At 39.7% G+C, this 18,827-nt stretch overlaps 1 protein-coding gene across 1 annotated transcript in view; it reads left to right on the forward strand.

Annotated features, from left to right (window-relative positions):
• Nucleotides 1–18,827, forward strand: part of LOC136875874 (meiosis 1 arrest protein) — a 147,754-nt gene that overhangs the window by 63,890 nt on the left and 65,037 nt on the right. Inside the window, exon 5 of the mRNA XM_067149496.2 lies at nt 9,714–10,059. Coding sequence (XP_067005597.2) covers nt 9,714–10,059 — 346 coding nt within the window. The remainder of the gene's footprint in view (nt 1–9,713; nt 10,060–18,827) is intronic.

Raw genomic sequence — 18,827 nt, forward strand, 5'->3', positions numbered from 1 at the left:
CTGCCGAGCGAACAAACACCGGGACTTCAACAAACATGGCCAATTCACCATCACCACCACCGTCGCCCAACCGTACTCATAACTACAGCTGTGTTGCTTGCGGGGTGGACCCAAGCATTCCTACTGACGACATCGCTACTCACCTCCGTCAGCAAGGACTGCCCGTACAACGAGCGCTTCGGATACACAACGCTGATGGTCCAACGTTTTTAGTTCGCCTCCACCTGCCGACGCTCGAAGACGTGAACCAACTCATCACTCATGGGATCAAGCTATATGACCGTCACCATCGTGTGGAACCCTCCCGTTCGCCTCCCCAACCTTCGACCCGATTTACCTTTCCTCGTCGCCGACCCCGGCCGGACCCTCCTCCTGTTTACCCATCTCCACCAGTTTGTCCTCCCCTTCCTCCGACTGGTTTCATCCCCCCAACCATCCCAACGTTTGAACTCCTTCGACTTCTCCTCACTTCACTTAATCACATGACAGCCAGCCTTCATCTCCTTACCTTGCACCTTTACCCCGGCACTTCCTTCTACGCTTCATCTCTCCCCATTGCACACCCCCTTATCCCTCACACCCTTTCGTAAATCATATATGTTTTATGTATCATGTACTTATGACTTAAATAAAGCAATTGTGTAATACCCAGGCATAGGCACAATTCCTCTCCCATCTCCTAACTCTCCACATCCTTCACCCACCTCCTTCTTCCATCACATCTCCCCAACCCGCCCGCATCTCTTGGCCAGAGAGAGGGCGACACCCTCTAGGTGGCCCGCCCCACCCCTTCAGGGTGGGGAATGAAAGCATTGAAGCAAGCAGCAAGCCTCCACGGTATGCACTAGCCTTGCGTCTTGGGTGGTGTGTTAAGTCCCAACTGATGAGCCTAACTTAGCACACGAGGGCGAAACGCAGGCTAAGTCCCAACTGATGAGCCTAACTTAGCACACGAGGGCGAAACGCAGGCAACCAAGAATGAGTTAGCTGGAAAATTTATAATGTCCAATAACGGACCATTATATTGGTATTATAAATTTACTCATTCGGGACAAATATTTTAAATTCCCGTTGGGAATCAACATCTGTATTAAATTCAGATCTCCCGCTACAATCACATTTCTTTCCATGTCGTTTCCCACATAGCTGACTATCCTATCAAATAATTCCGAAACCGCATCAGTGTTACCCTTTCCCGATCTGTACACTCCAAATATATCAAGTTGCCTATTATCTTTAGAAATGAGCCTTACACCTAGAATTTCATGTGTCTCATCTTTAATTTTTTCGTAGCTTACAAATTCTTCTTTCATCAGAATGAAAACTCCCCCTCCCACCTTTCCTATCCTATCTCTACGATACACACTCCAGTGCCGTGAGAAAATTTCTGCATCCATTATAGCATTTCTCAGCCATGATTCAACTCCTATTACAATATCTGGTAAATATATATCTATTAAATTACTTAATTCTATTAATTCTAATTAATTCTACTTAATTCTATTAAGTCTGTCACTTCCCTTCTGCTTCATGCCGTTCTCACTCTGGTAGTTGCACTCAACCAGCAAGCTCGCTTTACATTACGCAAGGTGTGTTCTCAACGTTTGTTCCTTTTTCCGCTAGCCTCGTTCCTCCACTTTACTTTTTCTCGCGTTAATTCAAACTCTGTTTTCTTCAGGCTCATTTTGGTTCCTTTTTGAACTGGCATTACTCCTTTGCACCACAAGAAGATTCAATTTACCTCAAGATACATTCTACAGCTCTGACATCTTTTAACCTCCGCTTTGGACTTTTTAACAAAAATTCCCTCTACGCAATGTTGATCCACATCTTCTAGAACCTAATGGAAACTCTGAACTTTGTTTATATCTGATTCAACCAATTTAAATGGGCAACTCCATTGCCCAGAGCTGTTTATTCTATTTGAGATAATAGTTGATACTACTGTTTTTAAAGATTTTATTGTACCGTTGACAGTTAAAATTGAAATAATTGAAAAATAGATTCAATCTATTCAATACAAAAGAATAAGAAATGTAGTAAATTACATTCTCATTTAATAATAAGTAGAAATAGTACCGGTTTCGACCCTAGTCCAGGTCATCGTCAGCCGATTAAAACATGAAAAACAATGCATAGGAAAAGGAAAAGATTAAGTACACTCCGGATCAGTAGAAGAAGCGATATAAATGAACGGGGGTAGACAATGTAAAACACAGAAGAAATAAAATGAAAGTCAGTCAAAAGAAAACAGTGCACAATTTTCTGAGCGGCAGCGTGGCACACGCAGCGCTAGGCAAAGTCCCACAGTGTTTACGAATAGCGGAGAACGGTTAAATGAGCAAGTTTTTAAACACTGTCAGGCACAAAGACACATCACAATCGAACACATACGAAGATCCATGATCATGCAGGAGTTGAAGACGAGTAGGTCCATTGAAGCAACTTGCCAGCTCCCGGTGATCAGCGCGACACATTCAGTATCAGGCACTGTGGTTTCAAACGCCAAAGTAAAATGGAGAATAGCTTGAAGATCCAGTAATTTACTTCAGTCGTGGGATCTTCAAGTTATTCTCCATTTTACTTTGGCGTTTGAAACCACAGTGCCTGATACTGAATGTGTCGCGCTGATCACCGGGAGCTGGCAAGTTGCTTCAATGGACCTACTCGTCTTCAACTCCTGCATGATCATGGATCTTCGTATGTGTTCGACTGTGATGTGTCTTTGTGCCTGACAGTGTTTAAAAACTTGCTCATTTAACCGTTCTCCGCTATTCGTAAACATTGTGGGACTTTGCCTAGCGCTGCGTGTGCCACGCTGCCGCTCAGAAAATTGTGCACTGTTTTCTTTTGACTGACTTTCATTTTATTTTTTCTGAGTTTTACATTGTCTACCCCCGTTCATTTGAATTCTTCTACTGATCCGGAGTGTACTTAATCTTTTCTTTTTCCTATGCATTGTTTTTCACGTTTTAATCGGCTGACGATGACCTGGACTAGGGTCGAAACCGGTACCATTTCTAATTATTAAATGAGAATGTAATTTACTACATTTCTTATTCTTTTGTATTGAATAGGTTGAATCTATTTTTCAATTATTTCAATTTTAACTGTGATATTCTTCAATACGGAACAATGAAATTTTTAACTTTAAGCATACTACCGTTCTCATTTATATGTATATCATTTTCACCCCATTTTTAGGCCATCACTTCATATTTCATTTCACTGCATTAATCTGTTTTAGCAATATAATTTACACTTGTCTTGGCTTGGCTGATGATGGTTCTTAACAGAACCGAAACTAGTACCTAATAATATTGTAATGTTATTGTAAACACTGCAGGATTGATATGTATTGAGAAGATGGAAATAATTTTTTGTATTTACTTTAAGTTGTTTTTATGTTTTGTAGATCTAGAGAAATCATATGACAGGGTACCGAGGGAAAAGATGTTCGCCATACTGGGGGACTATGGAATTAAAGGTAGATTATTAAAAGCAATCAAAGGCATTTATGGTGACAATTGGGCTTCAGTGAGAATTGATGGGAGAATGAGTTCTTGGTTCAGGGTACTTACAGGGGTTAGACAAGGCTGTAATCTTTCACCTTTGCTGTTCGTAGTTTACATGGATCATCTGCAGAAAGGTATAAAATGGCAGGGAGGGATTCAGTTAGGTGGAAATGTAGTAATCAGTCTGGCCTATGCTGACGACTTGGTCTTAATGGCAGATTGTGGCGAAAGCCTGCAGTCTAATATCTTGGAACTTGAAAATAGGTGCAATGAGTATAGTATGAAAATTAGCCTCTCAAAGACTAAGTTGATGTCAGTAGGTAAGAAATTCAACAGAACTGAATGTCAGATTGATGATACAAAGCTAGAACAGGTCGATAATTTCAAATATTTAGGTTGTGTGTTCTCCCAGGATGGTAATATAGTAAGTGAGATTGAATCAAGGTGTCGTAAAGTTAATGCAGTGAGATCGCAGTTGCGATCAACAGTATTCTGTAAGAAGGAAGTCAGGTCCCAGACGAAACTATCTTTACATAGGTCTGTTTTCAGACCAACTTTACTTTATGGGAGCGTAAGGTGGGTGGACTCAGGATATCTTATTCATAAGTTAGAAGTAACAGACATGAAAGTAGCAAGAATGATTACTGGTACAAACAGGTGGGAAGTATGGCAGGAGGGTACTCGGAATGATGAGATAAAAGCTAATTTAGGAATGAACTCGATGGATGAAGCTGTACGCATAAACCAGCTTCGGTGGTGGGGTCATGTGAGGCGAATGGATGAGGATAGGTTACCTAGGAGAATAATGGACTCTGCTATGGAGGGTAAGAGAAGTAGAGGTAGACCAAGACGACGATGGTTAGACTCGGTTTCTAACGATTTAAAGATAAGAGGTATAGAACTAAATGAGGCCACAACACTAGTTGCAAATCGAGGATTGTGGCGACGGTTAGTAAATTCACAGAGGTGTGCAGACTGAACGCTGAAAGGCATAACAGTCTAAAATGATAATGTATGTAATGTTTATCACTACACGTTTAATCACTTTCCAAACACGCATCCTGGACCCATGTTTCGGAAAGTAACAAGGTCAGCACGGTTTATATTAGAATGACACTATTTATTACATACGTGAATCACAGATGGATACAGTGAAAACAATAAAGATGGAGATTATAATCTTGACGTGTCAGAATGGAAAAAGAAGCCATCGTGTGTAGGTGATGCTACTTGATGGTGGCTCAGCCAGAGTCATATGAATATATATAAATATTCTCAGTAATAATAATAATAACAACAATTTCTTGTTTTGTTTTTTAGGATATGCCTTCAGTTTGTTGAAGGAGTCCACTTAGTTAGATCTTTCTTGTAGACTGATTGTTTAACTTTTATTGCCATCATGTCATGTTTACCATTGTCCTCTAATTCAGTCTAACATTTTGGTAAACAATTGCTCCATGGAGAACTATTTGACAGTTTTAGGATTTGTTTGATGTTATGAATTATGAAGGACTACTGTTTGAATGTTAGTCATAGAAAATACAAAAAGTAGTCCTCTATGAAACATTCAGGTTGATATGAAATCTAAACAAACATATTTTAATTGTTGTTTTACATATATAATACTCATACATATGTATAGTTTCATATATAGGTATATCATACATCCTAGATGTATAGGAACATATTAGAAATACAGGACATGTTAGTAACTGAAGAGGGAACAACAGAAGAGGAGACAAGACAAACATGAAAACACAAAAGGACAATCTGTGCTTCTTCATAAGCTGATGTCTTCGCATAAGTGTACTCTACCAATATAATAGGTCTGTTATTGGACATTATAAATTTTCCAGCTAACTCATTCCTGTTGCCAGCATTTCACCACAGTGTGCCTGTTTGGGTTCATCAGTTGGTAACTAGCACACCTACCAAGAAAAACGGCTGGTGCATACTGCAGAGACCACTGCATAGGCTTCTTAAAGCCACTGGCAGTGCTAATGTCCAATAACGAACCAATTATGTCAGTATTATAAATTTACACACTTGGGACAAATATTTCAGGTTCCCTATGGGAAACAGTTGCTGTAACATAAGTATACTTTCTCATCTGTCCATTTCTTCTCAGTCACCAATCAGTTCGTTTCTGTTCTCCAGCTTTATCTACAGGGCATATACTGCTTCGTAAAGTGCACAATAGAACCAAGGACTATAAACTCACCCAAATGATTGAGTGATTTCTACAGAACAGAGATTTTTTTTGTGTTGAATTCCAAGGCCAGAGGAGTTTATGGAGGAACTTAAAGAATGGCCTTCCAAAAGGGAGTGTGCTAGCTCCTATACTTTTCAACATCTACACCAATGATCAGCCTCGCCCACAAGGGACAAAGAGCTTTATTTATGCAGATGATGTCGCTCTGGCAGCTCAAGAGGAAATGTTTGAACTTGCTGAAGAGAAGCTCTCCCATTCTCTACAAATTCTAAGTGGTTATTACCAAGAGAACCAACTAAAGCGAAACCCATCAAAAACACAAGTCTGTGGCCTTCCACCTAAAAAATCGATAGACAGCGAGAAAATTGCAAGTGATTTGGGAAGGTAAAATATTAGAACACTGCTTCACTCCCAAATATCTAAGAGTAACTCTTGACCAAGCACTAACCTATAGAACACACTGTCTGAACACCAAAAGGAAGTTATTTGCAAGGAACAAGGAACAATATTATCCAGAAATTATTGGGTTCAACCTCTCCTTTTAAGAACTTCAGCAATAGCCCTCTGTTATTCAGCAGCAGAATATGCCTGCCCTGTCTGGTGTAGATCTAGTCATGCTAATCAAGATGACGTTTCTTTTTCTCAGAATCTCATGCGAAAAATCCAGGGTTGTCTTGCATTCGCGGCCTAACAGTAACGAATACCACTGGCAACTACCACTGTAACCACACTGCTTCTTTTCACCCCCGCACGCACACACACAAAACTCGTTGACAGTAAATGACCGCGTCTTTACTATATATCGCTAGCCGCGACAACCGGTTGTACAGTGACTGTGTGTAACATCACTGGATCTCGGGAAATACCTAGTGAAGAGAGAATGATGTTCTATTAGCCTTTACAAAAACGTTTCTCAAATTTGCAGAATGGCATCAAAACATGCAAGCCTTCGAATTCTTAGAAAGGTCACGGCTACTCACAAGTCAGTGGCAGAGTTACAATGCGTCTACTGTACCTGACGCTTAGTAAAATTAAGTTTAACAGACAGCAGGAACATTTTCGTGGTGGATAGTCGTATTGTAAAGATACGTGAAACAGGTATTGCCGGCAAATTATCAACGGGTTCTCGTCGATATTATGTTGCCAATTTTAAGTTAACGGTTATTAAACACTCGGAAATGTAGAATAAATTGTGCAGCCACAAGAAAATACGACATTGGCCTAACTAAAGCCAATATTTGACGTTAGTGTGAAGACAAAGGTAACTAAAAAATGCGTACTGTACAAAAAATGCATTCAGTGGTCCGCAACAAGGATGCTTTAAAGAAGTCGAAGATGAAATTGTGAGGCATGTGCACGAAAATGTGAAGGGCAGAATTGCCATACCGTGGCGCAATAAACTCGCCCGTTGACCTCCAACGTCCGCGATTAGGACTATACATCGCCTGACGCTGAAGTTGGCCGAACCCGGCAAGCGAGACGTGCATGTAGTGGTAGCCGGTTTATATCTAAAGCTGAGTAAAAGTAACAGTTTTATAGACAGCAAGAATATTTTCCTGATGGATCGTCGTATTGTAGAGACGCATGGAATAGGTATTGTCGGCAAATTTTTTAACTGGCTCTCTTCGGTATTATGATGCCAATTTTAAGCTAGTGGTCATTAAACAAGTAATCCACAGTGTGGATATCATCCACGCAAACACATGTTTTGAACAAACTGATTGCCGTTTCATACCGATTTTAATGTGTATGGGTTTTTTTCCGACTTCATACAAAAATCTGGTATAACAACAATCTGCTATAGCGAGTACATTTTTCGCTGTTATGAATTCTCGCTATAACGGACTTCTACTGTACTCCTTTCATCTATTTCTTATTTCTTCTGGCTTTGTTAATATTATGCCACCTTCATCCTTCACAAATCTGGTGTTTACTTGATCTCTCTTTTTATTTCTTGAGATACCATACAATAATTTCTTGCTGCCCTGCATATTATCCCTCAATTTCTGTGTGAATAATGCCCAGCTTTTCCTCTTTTCTTCCCCCACTACTTTCTTGGCCAAATTCTTTGCTCCACATATTTTCTTCTACTTTCTTCAGTGTTAGATGTTTTCCATGCTTTCCATGCCATTTTCTTTTCCTTCACTTTAATCTTTACCCTATCATTCCACCAATGTGTCTCTTTGTCTTTCACATTTCCTAATGTTTTACCACATATCTTTTATGCACATCCAACCAGTGTTTCCTTAAATCTTTTTCATTCATCTTCAACATTCCGCATCTCCGTCCTGGGTACCTTTGAAATTCTTCTTGCATGCTTTTCTCCTTCAACTTCCATATGTTAATTCTTATCTCTCTTCTCAATGGGGGTTTATCAATCTTTCCTACTTTCAGTTTATCACAACTCTATGATCTCCACCAAAGGCTTCTTCAGGCATGGCTGTAAAAACATCTAAAAAGTTCTTCTGGTATTCTTTCTCTATTATTATATAATCAATCATGGTCTTTGTTCATCTATCTCCCCAACCATACCTTGTAATCTTCTGACTGTTCTTCTTCCTAAACCAGGTGTTTCCAACAATCATTTGGTTCCTCCTGCAAAAATCCACCAACAACTTGCCTTCTGGATTTACATTTACAAACCCAAAGGGCCCTACAACATCTTTCTTTCCTTGTCTTTCCATTCCAACTTGTGCATTTAGATCTCCCATCAATAGCACTTCCTTATCTTCTATTTGTCTCTCAACTTCCTCTAAAAAGTCCTCTAGATGTTCATCTATGCAACCTGTTTGTGGAGCATACAACTAAAATAGATCTTTCATGTCATTTTCAAACTGGAGTCTCATCACCATCACCCTATCGCTGACACATTTAGTAGATTTCACATATTCTTGGATTTCTTTTCTAAGTATGATGGCCACTCCATTTTTTGCTTCAAGTCCTCCGCTGTAATACAGCCTATATCCTTCTTTCAGAGAAATATCTCTCGTACCCTCTTCTTGGTCTCACACAGTCCAAGTATGGCTATATCTTTTTCTGTCATGAAGTCGACCAGTTCTTCTGTCTTTCCCGTCAGTGTCAGGACATTTACTGTCCTAGCACCCAAAGAGCTGCGCGTCGCCTGCAGGGGACGCCCTGACCTTTTCCGAGGCACTATATATGCTTTATCCATATAGGCTATTGTTACAATGGGCTCGCCTCACCCAAAGGCATTTTATACCTACTGCCAGATTCAAAATTAGGCCACCCCTAACATGGAGACAGATGCCTTTCGTAGCTGCTCCTCTGGAGTACAGACGCTAAGGGTTTGTCCTTTCTGCCATCTCCACCGTACCGAAGTTCATCTTCTCCACCGTAGATGCCGTTGAGAACTTCACCCATAATCCAGGGCAAGGGCTCTCCATATTTATGACCCCTGGAGAGAGGGTGTCCCAGTATTTTAAAGCCCCCAGAAATTGTGCTACTTGTTGGTCCGCAGGTTGTATTGGGTATTTCAACCAGCCCAACATACTGTATTGGGGTTTGGTTCCCCTGGTTATTTTCGGAAGTTAACCTCACCCACAAAGGTTGAGGTTATTTGCAGTGTCACATTTTCTTGCTTCCTGAAAAGTAATACTGTTGGAGATATGCTATCTTGGTCCTGAGTCAGAAAAATGCTAATGTGATTGTGTAAGGATGTGACTGAATTTGGAAATGAATGTATCATTACTAAGCGAGTGGCTGTGTAACTTGGGTCACATAGCTGTCAGCTTGCATTCGGGAGACAGTGGGTTCAAACCTCACTGTCAGCAGACCTGAATATAGTTTCCTGTAGTTTCCCATTTTCACACCAGGCAAATGCTCTACCTTAATTAAGGCCACAGCCGCTTCCTTCCCCTCCTAGCCCTTTCCTATTCCATCACTGCCATAAGACCAGTGCAAAATATAGCAAACTGTAAAAATAAAAAAGATAAAAAATATTCAGTAGGTTTTTCTTTTTCTCCTAGGTTGTTGAATTGCACAACTCAACGAGTGGTCCCAGTAGTCAAGGTGATAAATCTGGAAATAGCATTCCTAAAAATATGGGTTTTGTTGACCTAATCCAGTTATCAGAGGAGGAGAGTGAAATTGAGAAATTTTTGAAATCCTGGCTGATGGATTGTAACACAGATCATGAACATATCAGTATTGTATTTCAAGGAAGAACATCACAAGAACCACTCTTTACCCTCAAATGTGATATTAAGGAGACATTAATTAATCCTCTTTCTCTTCCATTTGGTCATCGATATCAGGTTCAAACGGATTTCACTAGCATTCAGCTGGGAGGAAGTGGGGTTGCTAAAGTTGCAGGTAAGTTTGGAAAGAAAAGTTATCTTTACGGATGCTGTTCACTTTTCAAGAACATAGATTCCTCTGAAGTTGAGGGCTCAGTTTTCTCAAGGAGTTTCAGAAGGTACTCTCTACCATATATGCCATAAATTGTGTATGTGATAGTATAACTGTGGTGGATTAATTTTTTATTTTAATGCTATATGTATGGGGCGTCGAACCATGTGGATCTTTTGCCCCTGCTGGCACCATATTGTATGAACTTGCATGTAATTAGAATGGCAGTAGTGTGGAATGTTGTGTGTGAGGAAAGGAAGATTAAGGACGTCACAAATATCCAGTCTCCAGGCCAGGGATATTAATCATTACATTAAAAACCCCTGACCCGGCCAGGAATCGAACCCGGGGTCACCGGGTAACAGGTGGACGCGTTGCCCCCTACACCGCAGGGTCGGACTGTTGGATTAATTAATTATGACTTTTAGTGCCGGAGTGTCCAAAGACGTTTGGCTCGCCTGGTGCAGATCTTTCTGTTTAATTCCCATAGTCAGCTTGTGCATCTGGATCTAGGATGATAATAATAAGGTAGGGAGAGGGTGAAACCTGGTGTCGGCACATAGCCTACTCCTGTTGAATAACACCACGAGATCTACTCGAGGCTTAACATCCCCATCTGACAGGTAAATTACCATCAACAGCATCATATTCCCTCACTCCATATGAACACTGCAGAGAGGTTTGCATTCAAATCCATGCTTTTGACATGCAGTCTAGCGTTGATGATGATGATGATGATGATGATGGTATGGCATCAGTTACCATATGCAGACATTTTAGTTTTATGCCATCTGGCTGGCTGTTCATCAGTTTTGATGTTCTGTTTTACTCTAGACTACTAGATGGCAGTGTAAACCAAATTTCTCTTGAGCATCTATGGCTGAGTTTTAATGAATTTTGTCATGTGAACACCAAATGTGTCGCCAGAAATCTTTTACACGCCAAATTGTAAGATATGGAGTGTTGAATAGAATTTTTTCCAACCTTCAAAAATGTGACGTCTGCCAGGTTTGGACCCACTATCGTGGGATCCGGAAGCCAACACTCTACCACTGATCTAAAAAGGCAGCTAGTCTAGTGATTAGAAATTGTATACGACCACCTTTTCTACCCTGCCAGCTAGTATTCTGTTGGTGAATTTTTTTTCCATCAATGGGACTTGAAGACCGTTGTGTGGTGATTATTATTTTTAGAGGAAGTACTACTGGCCAAACATCCTTTCTTTAAAGAAAGGAAATGGAAGAGGTCTGACACTTTATAGACTGAAGATATTGTCAAAAAAGAAGGGAAGGGCCACAAAGGACATGGACATGAAAGACTCCCTAGACCTCGCAAACCTAATTGGGTCAGAAGAGAACAAAAGTTGACCAAGAAAGGTTGGATAGGAAAGATCAAGGTAGGAGACTGGCTCAAGTAAGTAGAAGCTAGGACCCCCATGGTCAATGAGCCCTGCTCCAAAGATGAGAGCCTCTGGAGTCATCTTTTACTTGCCTCTCAGGTAGGAAAAACTGTGAGTTTATTCTACCGCCCCATCCGCAGGGAGATGGTGGTGATTATTGTTTTAAGAGGAAGTACAACTAGGCAACCATCCTCTATAAAACACTAATCAGAGAGGAAAAAATGGAAGGATCTGACACTTCAAAATATAAGTTATTCGTCAAAGACAGGCAGGGGCCATGAAGGGCGTGAAAATGAAAGACTCCTTAGCTCTTGAATGCTCTAATAGTTATTAAAAACTATCTAAAATAGTATTTGTGTGATATTACAACTAGGCAACCATCCTCTATAAAACACTAATCAGAGAGGAAAAAATGGAAGGATCTGACACTTCAAAATATTAATTGGTCAAAGACAGGCAGGGGCCATGAAGGGCATGAAAATGAAAGACTCCTTAGCTCTTGAATGCTCTAATAGTTATTAAAAACTATCTAAAATAGTATTTGTGTGATATTACTATGGAACTTTAATTTTATTTGGAACTATTTGGAAATTTGTGTCAATTGGTATTTTTACACCTTCATTTTTCTTTTCCTTAAGTTGCGAGGAAATGCAGTTGGTGTGCATAAGAACGCTATCTGTTGGCATGACTATTAAATAAACTTTCATCCAGTTGGTGGCACATCAAGTGGCCACTATACATAACTGTGACAATGCGGCAAATAATTGGATATAAATAAAAGATGAGTGACTTTTGCAATCAACAGGAAGGAGGCTTCCGAGTCAGACAGATTTTTGCAAAAGATGACGAAGTACAGAGGTTTGGAGTATGATCCTGGCTGAGGATCATACTTATGATATTAACATCGGCACAAGGCGTCAAAATGTTTCATTTCACCTTTAGCAATTTTCTTTTATGCCCTAATAGTAGTTCGAATTTTTTTCATGTAACCTTATCTTAATTAAGTAAATATTGTTTCCGGAACCTTAAATTGAATGATCAAATATTATTATTGGTGAAATTTAAATCAAAATTTTATGTATATCCATTTATGTCGGTTATATTGGCATGAAATCTATACTTGCATTCGGCATTAACATTTCATAAATACCTTATTGGGAATCTTATCATAATCGTTAGGACTAAATTTTTCCTTCTGTTAACATTATTTCTTAGTGGAATTTTGAAGATATGTTATGATTCCAATTTTTTGTTAAAGTTTCTTCAAATGCTTACGATGTTTACTACATGTGAGGTTAGGCCTAATGTATATCTCCGGATTCATTTCTACTGTATTTATGTGATATTTACATTGACGTAAATGAAACCTCAGATGATTAGCTGTCTTAATGCTAGTTAACCGTACGTTGCTAAATGCTTTGTGTATTGTTCATGTTTGTTAGCTGATACTGTCATTTATTTTTATGATGAATTTTTTCTTTCCCTTGTTTAAAAAAGATTTTTTTGGTTGGTTATGAATGATTATTAGCCTATAACTATGGATGTGTGGTCTTGAAACTTATCAACTTTGTGGTTGTATCCTGAAATGCAATTGAATTGATTCTTGTTCATCTGTTAATTATTTGTAATCTCAGTACATAATTTTTAAGAATAGTTGAGATTTTGAATTGACCTGCATATGCAGAAACATATCAGGAATAATAATAATAATAATAAGAAGAAGAAGAAGTTGAGATTTTATTTCTCCAGATCTTGCTTGACTTACATATCAAGCAGTTATAATTTTGGGGTTCCGAAATTAAAGAGTTCTAATCCCTTTAACAGTTTAAACCATTTTCCTTTCAAGAAATCTTATTTAACAACTTATTTTCAAGAACTAAGTGTGCTTAAGTAAACTGAGGTTCCTCATTCTAATTTTCTTATTACCGGGCGAGTTGGCCGTGCGCGTAGAGGCGCGCGGCTGTGAGCTTGCATCCGGGAGATAGTAGGTTCGAATCCCACTATCGGCAGCCCTGAAAATGGTTCTCCGTGGTTTCCCATTTTCACACCAGGCAAATGCTGGGGCTGTACCTTAATTAAGGCCACGGCCGCTTCCTTCCAACTCCTAGGCCTTTCCTATCCCATCGTCGCCATAAGACCTATCTGTGTCGGTGCGACGTAAAGCCCCTAGCAAAAAAAAAAAAAATTTTCTTATTCTAATTTTCTCGCCCTAATTTTCTCTTCCTAATTTATCAATGTTACTTGTTATTTCAGAGTATATTCATTAAATCTTCTTTGTTTTAAATTGAGTTCCTCATTTCATGAAGCATTGGTAAGAGACCTAACGTGTAATTTAAAAAAATTAGGTCCTGGCGTTTTGATTTTACCAATAGAATAGGAGGTTTAATACTGTTTCCACATGTGATTATTGTCACTGGTAAGTAATTAAAATGTCCAGCCCCGCGGTGTAGGAGGCAAAGCATCTGCCTGTCACCCGGTGGCCCCCGGTTCAATTCCTGGCTGGGTCAGGGTTTTTAAATTGTAAATGATTAATATCCCTGGCCTGGGGACTGGATATTTGTGTCATCCTTAATGTTCTATTCCTCACATTCAACACTTTAGACTTCCACTGTTTCCAAATACAAGCAGGTTCACAACATATGGTGCAGAGTAGGGGCAAAAAATCTTAGGTCGATGCCCCAAATAAATAGTATTTTCAGTTTTTAAGAAAGTAATTAGAATTAATGTGACAGTTTGGTCCACCTTGTCAATACACATTTATAATTGAAAATTATTTATTCATACATTCCCTTCATCAGTGAAGTCCCGTCAATGAATAGTGTTATGGAGTTATCCGTGGAAGGCAGAGGTGAAGGAAGGTGTGGGCTGGAATGGGTCTAACTACAAGTCCGAAAGATGAATTAAAATTTCAATAAAGGTTATATTTTTGAAACTAAAAAATGGTGACATAGAATTCTGAGCATACAACAAATAACAAGTTACATCAGGTACACAATCAAGAAGTCCAAGATTAGATAAAAATTTAACCAGTTTCCACTAGGGGAAATAACAAAATCAGGTACCAGAGTAGTTTTACAAGGAAAGCCCAAGTTTCAGGTTCCTTAAAAGTTCTGGGGTCCGAGCCCCAATCTGACCATCTTTGAGCTTTAGCTCAACAATACCAAGTTACAGAATTACATTTCAAAGGGCAGAAAACCCCTTCATTACAGGGAGCGTTAGCTCCAAAGACACATATTGGGCCTCCTAGAGGCACATCTGTCACCTCAGAAAGAGCTAAACCGCTCTCAATTTCTCACGCCTGTTAAAGGCAACAACAAACTTTCCTCTAAACTGCCTCTCAAGGCACAATTATAAATACACAGGGGTATCTAGTACCCAACCTACGAGGCCTGAATAGCAAATTAAAGGTTAATTAAATGGCCCAAACACAAAGATGAATGGAGGCAAGTACTTGTACTCCTACACAAAAGCTTGTTAAAACCTATGTGGTGCTAGGCTGATAATACAGGGGTTAATCCCAATCTATGGAGGTGACTAGTCTGCAAAATAAATTTAACACTTTAAGAAGGAAGAGAAAAATGGTTACGAAAACATATTCACCTCGAATTCCAAAAATGAAGGGGAGCTCGAGAGGGTAAAGTACTCTCTATCCCCGAATTACAGTTAAAGAAATTGTAGTTTTTACATAGAGTGAAAAGAGAGTTACATTTTAAAGAGATGGGTTACATATTAAATGTTTCGAACCTTCCCCGAGAGTTAAACTGCTGAGCTAGCAAGAAAAGATGTTAAATGGCCATTACCTTGTTGAAGATCTGTTGCCCGAAGAAAGAGGCGCTTCCCGCCCCCTGCTACATATCCACACGCTAAGCTAGATATTATTGAAGTGGCCCGGATACAAGAAAATCAGCAGTTTTTATACCCTCGCTGAAAATTCGAGACCTTTCATGAATGATTAAGACACGCCCACAAAAGTTTATTGGCTAACAGCAAAAGTTACACACAAATCGATGAAGAAACACCTTATTGGTGGGAAATTAATTACAGAAATTTAGGATTGGTTAAATTCAAAACAGGCAGAAAGAAAGCTTAATATTGCCAACCCTCAAATGAAAGAACAAAATTTAGTGAAGACAAAACTTATGAATACAACATTTCTCCAAGAAAGTTCATTCCTTCGCACCAGAGTGCATTATCATAGTTTTTTAGTAGAGACATCTGTTAGAGAATGTCCATACTTCTTGATCAACAAAAGCAATTCAAAAACACCCAGTGACATCTTCTGATAAACAGTTGAGTTGATTCCGTTTTTAAAGTTCAGAGTTTCTCCTGTAGAGGAGTTTCAATTGGCGCAAGATTTGAACTTGCGTCATAGAGGTGTACCGCCCGGTACAGACCTCCCCCCCCCCCCCCCCCCCCCCAAAGTCCTTCCAAGGGGTGACCCAGAAGAATGTTGAAAAAAAAAAATTTCCAAAACGAAAGTCCAAGTTTGTTGCTGATTAGTTGAAGAAGAATTTAGAAGAGAAAATACAATTTTTCGGTTGTCGGAGGTCTCTTAAGTTGTTTGATATAGATGGGTGGGACTAGTTTAAGTCCAGCTTTAGAGTTTCTTTGTTGTAGTAGAATTGTGAAACCAAAAACATTAATTCATGGGGGTAATATTTTTCTAAGTCCACCAAAGGTTGATTTGAAGCAAAAATGTATTAATTGCAGATATAGCGTGTCCATGTAACTGTTGAAAGTACATTAGCTGCCGATTAATTTTGACGGCAAGACCTGCCGCCGCTGCCTGTATCCAGTGGAGGCCGCTCGGACCCCTCAAGTACCCTGAGATACCTCTCTCCTGCACTATAAGGGGAGTAGTCGTGAAGCATGCCACAAATGCAAGGTTTGTTTACAGTCCAGAGATGAGCTGGCGGATGGTGCGCCGCACATCAGCCTGTGCCGGGAGGTAGCCTCCGGCACGCCGTACCCTGAAGAACATCACGGGAGTGGAGTGGGCCCATACCCCACCACAGTGGGGGTAGGGCGACAAATGGCTGCGGGGCCCTGAAACATAAAAATCTCGGCGGCAGAATTGTTGTTGGAATAAATGCTTTGGGGTACTGTCCTGGTGGTGAGACTGAGGGGCCAGCGGCGTGGAAACTTTTATTTTTTTTGCCACTGGTGTGGTTTAGCAGGAGACGGGAGCTTGGTAATGGCCATACAGGAAAGACAGCAGAATGACCCGCGGGTAAGGTCTTACATTAAATATCGATTACAATAACAATTAAACTATATTGGGGCAGAAGGCCTCTGAAAAAACCAAAATATAACCTTTACGCCGCTGCAACACATAGATGGCTAAGTTAACAATGAGCCTACAGGGGTTTAATTTGAGATATATGTACCCTAAAGATCCTCTCGGTGGCTGGATTGCTTACTAACAATGTTACTGGAGTTAGGAAATCCAAAATTATGCACGGCCCATGAAATCTGGGGGCAAGCTTGCCCGCGGGAACAAAATTCTTGACCATAACTTGGTCTCCTACTTTTAAATTGGTGGGCCTCTGTCCACAATCATATCTTTCCCTAACCTTTTCATGAGAAATTTTAAGGTTGGCCTTAGCCTTTTTCCAAAGATCTCTAATATTATCTGGATCTATTGTCTCAGGTAGAATATCACTAAGAGACCAAAGGTTAGAGAGCGATGTGTTGGGAACAAACTTAAACATTAAAGAAGCTGGAGTAAACTTATGGGATTCATGAATCGCCAAATTTAAAGCGAAAGCTAACCAATGCAATGACGTATCCCACCTAGAATGATCATCATGATGATAGGCAATAAGAGCCGACCTCAGATTACAATTGACCCGTTCAGCCACAGCCTTTCCAACATCCATGTATTTTGACGTCTTTCAATACCTTACAAAATACGACGTAATCTTCTTCGAATATACAACAGCTAAGAAGAAGCCAGCATTCAACCTACTCTTCTTCTTTATTACATCATTTAGTGCACAGTGGTCTTTTATAATATACGGCGCACCGAACTTTACATAACTTCCGCTCAGTGCTTCGTCAATTGGAAGAGTTATTATTTTTAATATATCTCTACTCAAATTCCCACATGGTATGTACCTTTAAAAAGACTGTACTTGTGTTTACATTGTTTATGTCTTTCTTCGATATTTACGCTTTAATTTACTTCAGGCTGATGATGACCTATTACTAGGTCGAAACTAGTCCCTATGTAATTTTCATTTTGTATTGAAAAGGTGGACCAATAATAATATATTATTTTACTCTATTGTAATCACAGTTCAATACGGATCTATCATTATGAAACTTATTTCTTTTAATTTAATATCAATGGTTTGATCGAATATTATAGTAACGTCATCTGCGAATGCGACAATATCCAAATTGCTAGGACCGAACGTTTGCTGTAGATTGCTAAGAAGGGGTTCTAGAGATAGAACGAAGAACAACATAGACAGCGGACACCCTTGCCGTACTCCTCTGTGGATGTGGATTGGCCTTGTTAAATAACCATTTATGTTGATCTTTGAAGAGACTCCATTAAGAATTTTGCCCACGAGAGTCGTGAATCGAGTGTCAAAGCCAAGGGCATGGAGGGTTTCAATTATATATTTGTGGTTTACCCTGTCAAATGCGTGGTCAAAATCTAGTGATATTAGCAGTTTCTTTGTACTGTTGACCAATGACTTGCTTATAATATTCCGAATGACACATAGAGAATTTATTACACACCTTCCTGGTATCGCACCAGACTGGTGTTCGGATGTGGCGTCCTCCATAAACGCAGTTAGTCTCTTTTTCACACATTTAGTTAATAGCTCATAGTCAAAATTTAAGAGCGTTATGGGCCGAAAGTCAGATAACTTGGTTGGATTTGTCATCTTGGGAAGAAGGACCACAAGGCCTTCTTTCATCTTGTCGATGTTCCTTTCTGGATTACAGGCATCATTCATTGCTGCAGCAAGTTCGTCTCGTCGCTAATGATGGACCATTATGTCATATAAAAAGCTCTTCCTAGACCATCGGGACTAGGAGATTTATTCGGTGCGCTTTGCAATATTGCCTGCTGGATTTCTGCTAAGGTGATGTCTTGGGTCAAACTTTCTTGCTCCCTATGCTGAATTCTTCCTCTTATACCATCAAAGAAGGGGTGTTGGTGATTTATGATGGTGGGCGGCTCTTCGTTATACAAGGACTGAAAAAAGCTTTCCGCCATTTCTTTTATTATTTCGGGGCTATTCATTATTTGTCCATTAGTTGTTTCGATGTCATGGATGTATTTTTGACGTCCTTTCCTGCAATTTCTTATAAGGTG

Source organism: Anabrus simplex, chromosome 6, assembly GCF_040414725.1.
Source record: "Anabrus simplex isolate iqAnaSimp1 chromosome 6, ASM4041472v1, whole genome shotgun sequence".
Taxonomy (NCBI): Eukaryota; Metazoa; Arthropoda; class Insecta; order Orthoptera; family Tettigoniidae; genus Anabrus; species Anabrus simplex.